The 15939-nt window shown below is 38.0% G+C and overlaps 1 protein-coding gene across 1 annotated transcript in view; it reads right to left on the minus strand.

The window, feature by feature from the left end:
• Positions 1-15939, minus strand: part of USH2A (usherin) — a 673955-nt gene that overhangs the window by 366187 nt on the left and 291829 nt on the right. Inside the window, exon 31 of the mRNA XM_059413329.1 lies at positions 14567-14728. Coding sequence (XP_059269312.1) covers positions 14567-14728 — 162 coding nt within the window. The remainder of the gene's footprint in view (positions 1-14566; positions 14729-15939) is intronic.

Raw genomic sequence — 15939 nt, forward strand, 5'->3', positions numbered from 1 at the left:
TAACTAACTGGAATTTACATACACACTCAAAAAAAAAAAAAATCAAGGAATGAATGGTCTCCAAATGAAAAAGGCAGAGGGATATTCTAAACATTCTTTTTTCTTTTTTTTAAATAATAATTTGCTTTTATTTTTTGCTTAACATGTTAACTTTTTAAAAAATCTATTTTTTTTTATTTGCAGCATAACAGTATTCATTATTTTTGCACCACACCATGACAGACTATGGACTCTGAAAAGCAATCTGAGGGTTTTAAACATTCCTTTCTTATTTTGGAAAAGAAGCTATGCACTGACAGATCTGGGGGTTTCAACAATGGGAGAAAATAAATCAACAAAACAGATTCAATTTTAAGAAAATAGGTAAAATTTCAGGGAAATTCTCAAAAGAAAGAATATGGGTGGACAGCAGAGTTGGGTGACTTCCTAGGATACATATTTATAAAACACATTCGAAGGAAAAAATCTACATGTAAGTAAGGTTGAGGCTTTGTTGGCAGATTCTGGTATTTGTAAATTTAACAAATGAGCCAAATTTTGTAATTATAACAGCCAACATTTGGAGTGGTGCTCACAACAATTTCTTCAGAGGCTGTTTTTCTTTCTCTTTTTCTAGTAGGCAGATTCTGCCTGTCTAGCCCCAAAGATGGACATATGATCCAAAATGGAACAATCAGCATCCTTCCTCAATGGTTTGCAGCCTGGAGTTGAGGAGGCTGTCCAGCCGTGGGGTAAGATCTCAGAGTTGCTGCTAATTGTGTTCTCCAGTCCATGAAGAAAGCTTGCATGTTACAATACAGAATAGTTCCCTCATTCCAGTCACAAAGATGAAATTGTTGGATTTCTACGACTTGCAGTTAAAGGACTCAGGATTCATAAGTATATTTACTTTGTAAAACCAAGAATTAATGATAATTGCTGCTTTTAAAGCATCCAAATTTTGTCATGGATAAAATCCAATGTATCCTACAAGACATTTCCAGTGTAAGGCAGCTATCAAGTTCTTAGGTGAATGGGAAGAAAAAATGTTTTTCTGGTTTTATTATTGAGTCTTTCGTTTACTAGAAGTAACCTAAGCTTTCCTGGTAATTAATTGTTTGTATCTGTGATACAAAGATAATATCTTGAAAGTAATTTATAAAAATATGAAGCAAATTTTATTCTTTAGGAAACTGAAAGAGTCCTACAGATTCTCAGAAAACAATAAAAATCTGAGAAAAGTAAGGTATGAGGAAAGACAAGTTTGAATTTAATCTCTGACTCCTTTATTGTTCTGATATATCCAATATAACTAAATTCGCCAAATATCACTGATGTCTCTACACTGGGCATTCTCCTTTATTGCTTATGACTTTAGAAGTTTAATCTCTCTCTGCTTTTATTTTTAGAGAAAGGGTACCCTATGAAACTGAGAACATAGGGTCTGTTTATAGCGGTACTCTCCTGTAGTTTGCTGAATTTCCTAAATCGGATAGAAAGACAATGACACTAAAGCTTATCCAGCTGTAGTTTTATAATGATGTCACTGGGCTTTACTCCATAATCAAGGACCCTAAAAATATACAGTTTTAGGCTTAGTATCTGCAATAAGGTTAATGGAAATCTGCACCAAGGGTAAATACTTTAGCAGACTGTGTCATCAGGAAATATTTAAACACCATTTAAAAGGATTTAAAATAAGTAGATTTGATTTTACACTGACTAATGCACAGAAATATAATACAATAGAGCTGTTAACAAATAAACATAATGCCTTTCTCTCCTCTTTTGCTCATCCTTTGCCATCTGTATCGTTAAGTCCAATTAGCTTCTCGCATTTAAAGTTCTAACCTACTTGCTTTTTCACCTACGAATGGAGACAACAGCTGTGTAGGTTCAGCCGTGACAGTTTGGGATTAATGCCATTACTTCAATTATTTATTTTCCAAAACACTGATTCGTTCATGCTATATCATTACTGTAAATCCTTCAATGGTCCCCCATTGCCTCAGAACAAAGTTCAAACATCTCAACATACCTTCAGCACCTTTGACAATTTGACTCTCCCCTCCCCTTTCATGGCTCCTGACCAGCTACCCAGGCACTCAGTCATCTCAAGCGAGGCCCTCTAATTTTTGTAAAATGCAGTGGACCGCCCTGTGCCATGGATTCTTCTGCTCTGGTCCTCAGGCTTGCCTGATTCCCAGTTCTGAAACTCTCCTTGAAAGCCTACAAAAATTCACTTCCTCTGGTGACAGTTTTTCCTCCTGAGTACTTCTCCCTTTGTTCTCACATCTGTCAGAGAACTCACCATGGACTGGACAGCATTGTATTTAGTTGTGCCTCCTTCTGTCTAAGCAATTGAACTGGGAATGACTGGAGGAAAACCAAAAATGTCTTAGTTACGTAACTTCCAACCTTGTACATAGTCAATGCTCACCAAGTACTTTCTAAATTACATACGCTACGTAGTTGAGTGACACGTTTGAAGGGGAATCTTTGCATTTACAATCTTTATCATGATGTAACAATAATTTGAGCATTTCTACAATTAGCAGAACATGGTTGTTGATCATTTGCTATGTTCTGAGAGATCTGTGAGCACCCCAAATCACATTTTTTACATGCATTATCACATTTAGTTCTCCCACGAGGTGCTGAGGTAGTACTATTTCTGGTTTACCAGGAAACCTGGGCTTAACACCTACATGATTCTGTCTCTGAGCTCTGCCCAAATTCCACCCCTTTGAGTGTGGGTAGAACCTGGGACTATGATGAGCTATGGGTCCCAGAATTACCTTACATAGAAAAAAGAGCCGACCCTGGTGTGTCCAATCTAACTGCAAGCCAAGTCTTCTCCAGTCGGTACCAGAAGTCAAAGAGATTCAAAGCCTGAAGGGGATTTGATGCAAAAAAGTTTCTTGTTGTGAGGTGGAAGGGGCCACATGAGAGGCTTTACAAGTTGAGCAGCCTCTGGCTGACAGCTCTAGCCTACAAGGAATCAAATTCTCCCCACAGCCTGAATGAGCTTAGATGTGCAGGCTTTCCCAGAGCCTCCAGATAAGAGCCTCAACTGTCCAATTTTTTTATTTTTCCCTAGTGAGACCCTAATTAGTGGCCTAGTCAAGCCTACACAACCTCTGACTTACAGAACTGTGAGCTGGAGGATGGGTGTTGTTTTAGGGTACCTCTTGGACCCCCCTCACAGCATGCACCCCCTGGAGATGGGGTCACCGCATTAGGATTTGGGTAGAAGTTACGCAGGTCACTCCCAGGCGTGGCCCATAAAAATCTCCAACTTATTCTCCCTACCTGCTGCAGCAACGGAGATAAACTGCAGAGCCATCTTTCAAGTCAGGTGTAAGAGACGGCAGACCTACCATCTGCCTGGGACCCTGAATGGCTGTGCTCAGGAAGGAAGCTTTGCTGATCCAAGTCTTCACTGGCACAGGGCTCTTACGTGAATAACCAGTGTTTCTGCTGACAGAAACGTGTGTGTGTGTGTGTGTGTGTGTGTGTGTTTGCATCATCGAGGTTATCCTAACTAATAAACAGAATCTGAGAACTCAAAGAGAAGAATGAGCTAGTCACATAACTGGGTGACAAGAATTCCAGTCGGAAAAAACAGCAAGTTCAAAGGTCTGGACATAGGAAAGGACTTAACTATATTTTGGAAACAAAACAAAACAAAACAAAAGACAAAGAACCAAACCAAACCAAACCAAACAAGTAGAAACAGAAAGTAAATCAGCACTGTGGAGATAAATGGGTATAGGAGAATGGCATATAGCTAAGAAAGTAGATAGGAATCAGAGAAGTGTTGTAGGCCAAAAAAAGGAGTTTGGATTTTATTTTAAGATTTGATATGATGAATGAAAAAGAAAAAGTGAAAGATTAAATTCAGGTTTGTATTTCAGGCAAAGGGGTGAATAGTATTACTGTTTTTTGAGATGAGAAACTCGGGAAAAAGAACCTCTTTTGTGGGAGGTAGCAGATATAATGAATTCAATTTTGGGGACTTGGAGTAAAATATCTAAAGGAGGAGTGTCCAATATGGAGTTAGAAAATGATCATAGCTTAGGAAAAAAATGTCTGAACTGGAGATAAGGATTGAGTCATCACAGAAATATTGTGTGGCTTGTTCTAAGGAACCCCAGGATAAACCAACATTTGTGGATAGACGGAAAAGAAGAAAAGAAGATACATGACAGCTTGAGCAGTAACAGGAAAGTTGAGAGGCTGAAGTGTCTCAGACACAGAGAAGAACCTCTGTGATGAAGAAATGACCAACAATCTGTCAAAGTGCCATGAACGATAGTGCTTTCACGTGGTCCCTGAAAGTTTCCCCCTGAACTGGGGACCATAAGAACTTTGACAACCTCGGTGAGAATGATTTCAATTAAATGGTCAAGTATTTATAAAGCCAATGAAGGGGTAGTGGGCTGAGATTTGTCTCCCCAAAAATGTTCAAATCCTAACTCCCATAAAGTGACCTTATTTGGAAATAGGGTCTTTGCAGATGTGATCAAGTTCAGATGAGGTCATACTGAATTAGGATGGGCTCCCAATCCAATATGACTAGTGTTCTTACAGAATGAGAGAAATCTGGACACAGGCGAACAGCACATATGACGGAGGCATATGTCTGAATGCTCCAGACTGCCAGTAACCATGACAAGTTGGGCTAGGAAAGGAAGGATGCCCTCCCCCCACCACCAGTTTGTAGAGGAAGCTTTAGCTCTGGTGACACCTTGATTTAGAACTTCTAGTCTCCAGACTATGAGAGAATAAATTTCTGTTGTTTTAGGCACCCAATTTGTGTGGGATTTTGTTTGGTTGATTGGTTGTTTTGTTTTTTAGGGGAAGCTCCAGCAAATGCACAGGAGGTAAAGATGCAAAACAAGTGAGCCAGCGGTGGTAAGGACAGTGGCTGTGAACATGAGAAGGGCCAGGCTGCGAAGGTGGGGAGTAGGAGTGGGAGATAGAACTCAGAACCAGGACATGTTTTCTCCATGTTTTCTTTTTCTTCTTCTCCATGTAAGAGATGTGAGCCTGAAGAACTGTGGTCAATGATGAGCCAGTAATGGAGAATGTGAGGCAAAATGCACTGGGGAAGTAAAAATCCAGAGCAAGCCTTTAGAATCCTATCAGTGACTCGAGAACATTGGATATTAGAATGGCACCAATCAGGATGCTTACTTGATTTTCTTCAACCTGGAGGTCCTGAGTTCTGCTGAAGAAAAGTATCTACAGGTCAAAGGCCAATGATTGCAGGCAAACTACCAGAGACCAGGAGAGCAGCAGAGAACGCTTCTCCCTCATGGGCTTCGGAATGAGCTAACCCTGCCAACACACTGATCTGGGACTTCTAGCTTCTGGGATTGTGAGACCACACATTTCTGTTGTTTAACCCCTCAGTAATACTTTGTCATGGCAGCCCTAGAAAATGTATACAAGAAGTTTAACAACAACAACAAAAAGCTACATATTGGATAATTACATTTGAAAATTTCTAAGAAGCTACAGGAACAGCCTACCTCATTAAAACTGCTTACCACAGTTAGCATATTAATTACTTCTGAATTATGCATCAGTGTTTGTTGTCATTTACTTTAAAATATTAGTTTACCGATTCTCAGTGTTTCTTCAGTTTAATCCAATTCATTTCAACTCAATTCAATAAGAATTTATTAGATGCCAGTTGGGTCCTTATTTCTACAATACATACTATAGAGATTATGAAAAATAAATAAATACTTGATAACTGTACTCAGTGAACCTACATTTTGGTTTTGGATCAAGATTTTTCCCCTTTAAATAAATTTTTGTTACAAGACAGAATATATTTGAGTGATAAACTTCTAGGAAAATTATATGAAAGATTCTGTGAACCAAAGGAAAATGTGTGAATTGAGGTAGATCATCAAAAAGATTGTGTGATGTTTTGATGACAGCAGATAGTGCTGGAGGTAAGGAGACTGTCATTGACACTGGCCCCAAGAGAGGAGTAAGGAATTAACCCGATTAAATATCAGGGTAAAGACTAGAGAGAAGTCAAAGCTAAGTATTAATAGGTGATAGAATCCTAAAATATACGTCCTTTATACCAATTTTATCACATCTATTAAAATTGTGAAAAGTACTACAAAAATTCTCCTTTCTAATATCTAAGTTAGAGAATTTAAAAGATGAAAAGACTCCCCTTAAGGAAAAGAAAACACTTAGATCCCATGACTGGAAGATAACCACTATTATCACTTAGGTGTACATAAACACACGTATCTATAAGTACACACATATATACACATGCATTTTACTAAAATAGACTCATGTTACATGCTGTCAATGAAAACGTTTGTTTTAGCCTCTTTCTGCCTTATTCAATATTCTTCTACTGCTTCATAAGCTATCTGGCCATACAATATTCCATTAGTGGACATCCAGGAGTTATTTTTCTGGTGTACATAAACCACTGATTTCACACGCTAACTTTTAATTTCATAGATGAAGACTTTCTATAATTATTTCTTACTTTCAGACTTGGAGAAAGATGTAGATGTTTCATTCTGTAAGCATGCCAGTGGCTTTCTAGAAGGACAGGAAACAACAGCTGACAGGATTAGAGCAACTATCCAGAAGTCAGAAGATTGGAATACAGGAAGAGGAACATGAAAGACTGTTCCACTGAATTACTGTCTCTACCTCCATTCTTCAAAGGAAGCCAGTAACAAAAGAAAACATATTATTTGCTTCCATTCATATTAAGTAAAATAAAATAGCAAACAAATCTATGCTAACAGGGAAGCAGCCACCTGAGTCAGCAGATAAAGACTTGAAGGCAAAAATGGAGTACTTCTAGGGTGTTCACAGCGTCTATTTCTGGCTTGGTGCTGGCTCCATGGATGTCTTCAGATTCTGAATATTCATCAAGCTGTCTATTGCATATATATATATATATATTTTAAGAATTTATAGTGAAATTAAGTTTAAAAAAATAAAAAATAATGGCAGTTGTCAGAGTGCCTGGAATAGCAGTTAGTCTCTGTTTGTAAAGATCTCAGAGGTAGGGCAGGTTCCATCACCATTTTCTGGATTGAACACCCCTTCTTTTCTACCTGGATGTTATCTCCTTCCCTCCCTCTGAAATACCTTCAAATATAAAGCCCTTTCCTACTTATTTAAGAACATAATACTCATCACTTATGTTAACAAATGACAGGTAATATTTGGGGATAGGTCTTAAAATACATTTAAACATGATTCATTTCTTCACATACTGGTATACTGTGAAATATCTTAAAGTAAAAATGACACTTTGGTTACATTGTTTACAATGAACCACAACTGATATTTCAATATCTGTGCAAGTTATTTCACTTCACTTGACCCTTTGTTACTAAGTTACTCTTCAAGCCCAATTAAGTGTCAAGTTTCCCTATTGATTGACCCAAGGATCTGGTCTGTGGCCAAATCTTGAGTGACTCTCCTGAAGCCTTTGATCACAGAGTTAGTGATCTAGCCTCTATTCATAATTCAGCTTTTTTTCCTTGTAGCCTCAAGGTTTCTTAGACTTTTTATAATTTAATGCTGCATGTCTGTGACAAAAAAAGGGCACAAAGTATGACTTTAGTTTGTAATAGAGAGGTTCCATGACTCATAGATGAGATCATTACCTTACCTGAAAACCCTCATATGCTCTGTCTTATTAATACCGGCCTTATGGATTAGAACACAAGCATGTTAACAGTATCCTTTCTATCATATTACTTTATGTAAAAAGAGTTATTTAAATGCACTGCCTTGGGGTATTCAAAAATGCAAAAGTCCAGAAAATATCAAGGTTAAAGTGAAGTTTTATTTTGCTAAGAAAGGATCTTTTGTAAACTATCAGTGGAAATGAATATAATTTAGCTCAAATTTGTAGAGAATTGATAAGGTTCCTTATAACGCTTGGTTAGAAGTACCCAACCTTTAAATGCTTTTTTATTGTGCCATAAGCAATACAGCTTCTTCTGCAATAAATTTCTCATCATCAGACTTAAGTGTTTGGAAGATTCCAGATGAACATTTCTATTTTGCTGTTTAAACATTTTTTTTTTTTTTGACCTTGGCAAATTAGACCAAAAAAAAAAAAAAATCCCCAAAATCTTTTGCACTTCTTAGTTGGCTAATGATATACTTACGATCTAACTTTACCAGATATTCATCTGTTTTTCATCTTTCCTTTCCCTTTCTCTCTCTCTCTCTCTCACACACACACCACCCACACACCTTACATTGCTGTTATCTTTGCTTCACTTTTTTTTTTTTTTTTTAGATTTTGTTTGTTTATTTGACAGACAAGAGATCAAAAGTAGGCAGAGAGGCAGGCAGAGAAAGAGGAGGAAGCAGCCTTCCTGCCAAGCAGAGAGCCTGATGCAGGGCTCGAACCCAGGACCCTGAGATCATGACCTGAGTGGAAGGCAGAGGCTTTAACCCACTGAGCCACCCAGGAGCCCCTTATCTTTGCTTCTTTACTGCCTTAGCCTCAGTGACAGAAGCACAGGTTCTGAGGAGGTAGCAGTGGGAAGAAGCCTTGTCTGGTGCTAGAAATCAGCCACTCTTACTCCATCGTAAGACTACTATAGATTTATTAGGTGACACACTTGCAAACCTACGTGTTTTATGGTTTGGTGTCAGATATGTACATCACAGAGTCCTTTACTCCTCTGGAGTTCTAGGAGTTCTCAACAATGGCTTAGGTAGATTTACCAATGACAACTTGTGTCATAAAAAAGGAACTGTCTGGAGGGAACACTGTTCTTTCTTTCCCAGTTCCCACAACTCACATAAAAGCCCTTGTCACATGCATAGTTATACTTCGCTCAGTTCCCACCATCTTGCTATCCTTGTTTCCGAAAACTTTGTAGGCTTCCCTGAAACATCTCACAAACTTCTTAAAGATTGCCCGTTTCTGGTAGGGTGCTCATTTAAAATGAGAATGATCTGGTTGGCTACAGTTTGGATAGTCATCATCAATCAGGATGCTATCTAGCCTGAACTTTGAAACAATCCTGGGATGTTGAACGGCCTCACAAAAGGTTTCTTTTTTTCTGCCTCTTTATGAACATACTATATACATACATCTTAAGTGGCTCACAATAGTTTTATTGGTGACATCAATATAGGTCTTTCAATCTTTCAATAATGTTTTTAATCATAGGCTTTAAAGCACAATTGTTTTTACCTCAAAATTCTTAAAAATCTGTTATGGGACAGAAATAAGAGATTAATGGAGATCTTGCAAAAAAAGATAAATGGCACCACTGGAATACCACAAAACTGGGGGGAAAATTAATTGAACCTATACTTTTGATAAATATTTATTTTTTGCAGAAGAAAAATGCATACTAGTTTAAGCTGTCATTATACTAACCTACATCCTATTTTTCATATTATTAGTAATACATAATGTGGTAGTTTATATTCAAAAATAAAACTAGAATGTATATACCTCATGTATTTATCCAGAAATACACCAAGGTTACTATGGTTACGAAAAATCCATTACCTTTGAATACAGAATGAAAAAGTTTGACTTAAAGTGTGTGCTATTTATTATAGCAAACATCAACAGCCTTCGGGAGGTTCTCTAACTGGATTCATTTTTCAGTGTCACAACTGACCCACCATACTACTAGCTTATGGCCTATGCAAGGCAAAAAATTTGAACTGTATGCATTTTTAAATATATTTTGTACTAACTCAAGGTGTAGCAATGCCTTTGACTTTTAATGCTTCATATTTAAGAGAAAGAAGAAAAAAAAATGCAAATCACCGAGATTCTAAGTGGCTGCTGAATTGAAATGCATTTACTTTTACCTGTATTCACCTTGGCAGCAAGACCCATTTGCTACACATAAGAGAAGGATGTTGGTTCCATGCAGGAACTTAAGAGGATGCTACAAATAAATGGAGTAAGAGGGAGGCAAAAAAAAAAAAAAAAAAAAAAAAAGTGACACTGTGAATATTTAGGAGGACACCAAAACCAGATTATTAAGGAAGTTTTTGATAGGGTAGAAGACAAGAAATTTTAAATAATGCAGACGATTACAACTAGGAAAAACAGAATATCAAACACAGCTCCTTAGGAAGTTTCAAAATTATTCCTCACCTATTAAGTCTTTGGTCATCAAGGCTGTGATCAGTTGAATGAAAGTACAGTATAAATCTCTACGAAACATGCAAAAAGTATGCCCTCTACCTAGTAGTTCAACATGCAAACAAAAAGAAAATAATGTTTTTTGCTTGCAAAATTATCAAAGACTTAAGAATGTAACATGCCCTGCTGATGAACTTTTCTGGGAAACAGTAGGAAAATGTATATCCAATATTTTGGAAAGGTTCACTAGCTTTGACTTAGCTGTTCCCCTTTTGGGAATCTAATAAACAAGATTACATACAATAATATTTGTCACAACATATTAAAGGGAGAGATAAATTAGAAATTTGAACTCTTTCAAGTGGTTAATGTATGTATTAGCATACATTTGGATGGGATATATGTTAATACTAAAATATTAAAAAAAAATTTTTCAGGAAAAATGCCTCCTAAAGTGGGATACAGTCTTAGTGAGGGAATATGCAAGGGTTCAACATTATACATTACAGATCAATTTTGTGAACATTAATAAGGTACTAGCAGGAATTATGTCTTATACTGGGTTTCTATCAGTATGGTGGGATTCTCAGGTATTAGACATCTGGATGTTTTCAATTATCTCCAATAAGCATATAGTGCTTTTATAATTGAAAAATATTATCAATTATTTCTCTACTCCATGAGACTGCATCTTCCATTTCTCTGCTTCCCTGTGAATCGGCATTTCAGCAGTGAAGAGACCAGACTCTCACAGCCGCTGACAGCACCAGCCCTCCCCAGGGGACACTCCGCCCCCAAACCAGGCTCAGCACGGAAAGGACACAAGGGCGAGCAACAAGTACCAGTGACGTCATGGATGCATCTGACAATGGAACATGACCCAGATTCAGTGTCTGGAGAGGCTAGAGCCTGTTCAAACTGCCAGGGCCATGTCCTCTATCAGCCTTCTCCTGGCTGATTTCAGACAGATTCCCTTTCTCCTTGTGTCTTCTCTGCGATTCCCAGTGGAAAGGTAGACTTCGAAGAGTAAATGACCTGGAATTAGGGCCTGTTACAGATACAAAATCTTTGAGCTGGAAGGGATCCTAAGGTCACTTTCTTCAATCCTCACACGACTTGAGAATCTATACAGAAGTGGGCATCCAGTCTACCCTCATAGTAGAAGAAAACACTCCCTTTAGGGGCTGTTATGGACTGAACTATGTTCCCCCAAATTCACATTTCGAGACTCTAACTCTCAGGGTGACTATATTCGGAAATGGGACTTTTGAAGAGGTGATTAAGGTTACATAGATCACAAGGGTGGGACCAACAGGTTCCACCAGGACCAACCCATGGTCTCTAGTCCATCCAACAGGACTAGAGACCAGGTAAGAAAGGTCTGCGCGCACAGAAGAAAGACCTTGGGAGGACGTGGTGAGAAGGCAGCTGTCTGCTAGCCCAAGAGAGAGGCCTCGAGAGAAACCAAACCTGCCAACACCTTGATCTTGGACTTCTAGTCTCCAGAACTGTGAGAAATAAATTTCTGTTGTTTAAGCCAGCCAGTCTGTGGTATTTTGTTACGGCAGCCCAAAAAAGAACGACACGGGGGCTCTGGGGTTTGCAATCAGGCTTTGGTCACCCTGTCAGGGTTGTTCAGAGGAAAAATACAATCATATGTAATAATTTGTAATAGTTATTTATGTAAATATGTAATGTTTATATATTATGTAACATTCACCTGTGGTGTAAATATTTGCATATTTACACGATATGTTTATGTTAATATGTTGATAATTTACATATTTACATAAAACATTTACACATTATGGGAATGTGTAATAATATATAGGATTTATATACGAAAAAAATAAGATAATATGTAATAATTTGAGTAACAGAATGTGGAAAGAATCAAAGTATGGGCTCTGGAGCCAATCAGATCTAGATTTGAAGTGGTTCCTCTGGTATGGGTTAGAATTCCTTAACCTCCCCAGGCTTGGTTTTACTAGCTCTAATGTTAGAACAATCATGCATGACTTTGAATCCCATCATAATGTTATTGGCTTCCTTTCTCTCCTTTGTGTTGCGGTCTCAATGTACCTTGTATCTTGTGCTATTTGGGAATGAGAACAGCAAGAAATCCAGTTGCTTATTAGAAGCCAAGAAGGCTCTAGTAAAAAATAATAATAATAATAATACCAAAGATTTAATCTTTAAAAATCTACATTAAAAATGAAAACCATTAAAGAATCTCTTATCTCTGTGACTCGAGAAGATGGTTGTGGACACTACAAAAATATCTCACTTTCTTTACATTGTATTATATTTGGGGGCATCTATTGTACTAATCCACTATGTTAACATTTGCCAAGATTTTTCACTGTAGCTACCAGTCATATGGTTCTGTTAATGCTTCAATCAAACAAAATACAGAATTCATAGCATTTTGGAAGTAGTATTGGAAATCAATGTGAATGCTGGGCTCCTGTCTTCCCCATACTGCTCTTCTGACTGTGCACAGAATCACCACATACGGACTTCTGCACAATTTGGAAATAGTCAAGGTTTACATTTGGAGACCCACCGTCAGCCACACAACTTCCCTATGGACCGGGCTAGCACTCAGGTCTACCTATGGAAGGTATCTTCGTTTCTTTTTCTACTTTTCTTTTTCCTTTTCTCTGTCACTTTTTCTTTCCCACTATACTCCTACCCTCCCGAATTTCCCCTTTGCTAGCTTCTTTTTCTGTTCCCAGCAATCACCCAACTTCATTCATTCATTTATTCAAACTGTCTATACCCATTCTGTGATAAATCCTAGACATACAGTAATGAACCAGACACTTATAGTCATGTCTTTGAAACTTGGGGTTCAGAAGGACAAACTGACAAGCAAATAAGTACCCTTATTCAAAGATAACACACACAAAAAAGAGGGGGCACACAGGTTCCCAAAGAGCATATCTTCATTAGATCAACTCTTACTTTGGAATCAAAGAAGGCTTCTCAAAAGAAATGTCTTTACTGGGCCTAAAAGATGTGTTTTCCTATTATGCATGATGACATTTTTTGGATCCTACAGAAGTGTTTTATATTAATTATTAATTCATGTGTATAGTTCATTCCATAAAACATTTTCATCTTTTTGAAGTAATTTCTTTGGTCTGTAATATTTAATTAAAATAATGCCTTCAGATATTGTTTGGGTGAGATTAGTCCGTTTTTAAAGTTTAAAACATGAACTCTGCATTTTATAGGAATTAAGAGTATTCTTTTTACTAAGTGTTAAGACTATGTTAGGTGTTTTATTTATAGCTCTGGTTCTCTTTAAAATCTTGAAAACCATAGTTGTTGCCATTTTACAAATTCAGAAACTAAGTCTCAGAAGGAAAGTAACTTGTTTTAAAACCACATGCTTTCCGTCACAGCCAGAATGTTTGGATTGGTAGCAAAATCCCACTTGTGGGCTGTGTAACTTTGCAGTTACACAGTAACTCTGCCTCAGTTTCCTCATTTGTAACCTGGGGGTAATATTCACACTTACCTCCTAGAGCATGTATTACAGAACTCTATCCAACTTTAAGGAATAAAATATTAAAGTAATAGCTCTTTTTTTAAAGAAAATAATAGATCGTGTCTCTTGAAGGTTCTCAGTCTAGAGAGGACACCAAAAAATGTAAACCCTGAGGCTGCCACTGGGTAAATGCCATAGTTCTGTCCACAAAGACCTCATCCCCACATCTATGTGTGTCTTCCTGAAGCCACAAGCTCCAACAGAGGGGGGCCAGCATGCCGCTGATTCTCTATTACTACCTTAGCAGCTGGCATTAGTGTGGAGGACTGAATAAATAATGAATCCTGTCTCTGTCTCTCCCTGGTTGTGACCTTTCATGAAGAACGACATATCTCTAGACCTCAGTTTTTCCTCAGTCAATATTTGACTCATGATGTCTTACCAGACAGTCACATATAGTATATAAAATGTTATACAATATATAGCCACTAAAATTACTACACAAATATAAGCATGATTCAGATACCAGGCAACAAGACATAAAATAGGCGTCTTGCATTTTACGAGGTTTTCAGCAATTTACTTCATTTTACTCGAGTGTTGTCACACATTATAATGTGATTTCAACATATACACTATGTTTCTTCTCAAATGGCCCCAAATTCATACAACACTGAGTCACACATCTGAGTCTTAATATTATCCTGCATTCATAAAGATGTGAAAGTAGTTAACTCTTGTGATAGGAGAATTTGTTTGATATGACATTGACTCAACCGGGCATGGTGAGTGGGACTGGGGACCACTCACGGGGACCAAATGACAGGAAACAGAATAAGGACCCCAATTTTAAAGACCAGACTTTCAGACAATTACAGACTACATCTATCTGCAATATACAGAGTCTAACATAGACAAGAAATAGTTACCAATACCTATAAGAGTCTTACCTGTGGCCGTGTAGTTCTCTTCAATGCCCGAATAGACTAGCATTCCATCCATATATAAAGAGTACTGAGTTATAATGCCATTTGCTTTTTTGGGTGGATCCCAGGATAGTAACAAAGAATTGGGAAGAGATTTGGCTACTGGTGGCTGAACTTCCTGTGGGGCTGTGGGGGGGGGGGGGGGGAAGATTCATAGAGACTAATTTTAGTTTACTTTTCTAATTCAAACTTTTCAGACCTAAACCAATAAATCATGAAATAAACCTGATATTCCATGCATAGAAATATTTCTGATCCATGGGCAACTTGTCAGTAATTACTTTAGGAACAGTACTAAATAACTGTCCTAAATTTATGAGCATTTGCATTAATGATTGATGGGGAGTATTACCCTAGTTCACTTGACTGATGCTTGCATTACTTCATCAAGAGTATTATTAACCCGTAATCTCTACTTGGGGCTGTGCCTATTAAAGCAAATTAAACAGAAGCAGTCCCTACCCTTGAGGAGCTTTTGATCTAAGGTGGGCAATGCTGGGGAGGGTGGTTCATAATAGGTATGAAAAAACGTATGTGTTTCTGTAGAATTAACCAGCAAGTACAGAATCAGTTAATTATAGATGAAAACGACACTCTAAGTTTGTTTTTCTCAAATAAGGTTCTGCTCATTTTCTGTAATGGTGAATAAATAGGATTCACAGGAACTTAAAGTTTAAAATATTGACCCTAAACACATCTTTGGTTTGGTACATTGGCTGTAACTTTAAGAAAAAGCTGGAAGTTGGGAATTCCTTAATTAATGAAGAGGAAATGGTGAACTGGGCCCTTAGGAATCCCTCTGGGATACAGCTGTGAAGTAGATTTTAGGCAAAACCTGGACAGAAGGGGTAGGAGGCATCCAGAAAATAAGGACACTGAGGCTGGTGGAAGCGTTTGACAAAGGAGACGACCATCACATGGGTCACGGGGCACAGCAGAAGCAATGCCCCAGTAAGAGAAACAGGCTTGACTCTCCACAGGCTTGACTAAGAGAACCCTGAGAAAACATGGATGACAAGTCACTGATGGCATAGTCCAGGTGAGGAGGCTCTCGTTGGGGCAAGGTCACTTGAAAGATCTCACAGACCCTTCTATCCTGGTTCATCACATGGGCCACTGTCTTTCTCTTTCATGTCTTCTGTGTGACGGGTACTCGCTAAAGGATTTGCAAGAGGGAAGGGGAAAGAGGGAGTCAGGAATGCTGAGGGACAGAGACTGGCTGACTGTTCCCCAGAGGATCAAGCTTTTCAATCTCCTAAATAACTTGACAGCTAGAGAGTAGAAGCGATGTGTAATTCCTCTCATCCAGGAGAGAGAAATATGAAGTAACAATGCTT

Source organism: Mustela nigripes, chromosome 10, assembly GCF_022355385.1.
Source record: "Mustela nigripes isolate SB6536 chromosome 10, MUSNIG.SB6536, whole genome shotgun sequence".
NCBI classification, from domain to species: Eukaryota; Metazoa; Chordata; class Mammalia; order Carnivora; family Mustelidae; genus Mustela; species Mustela nigripes.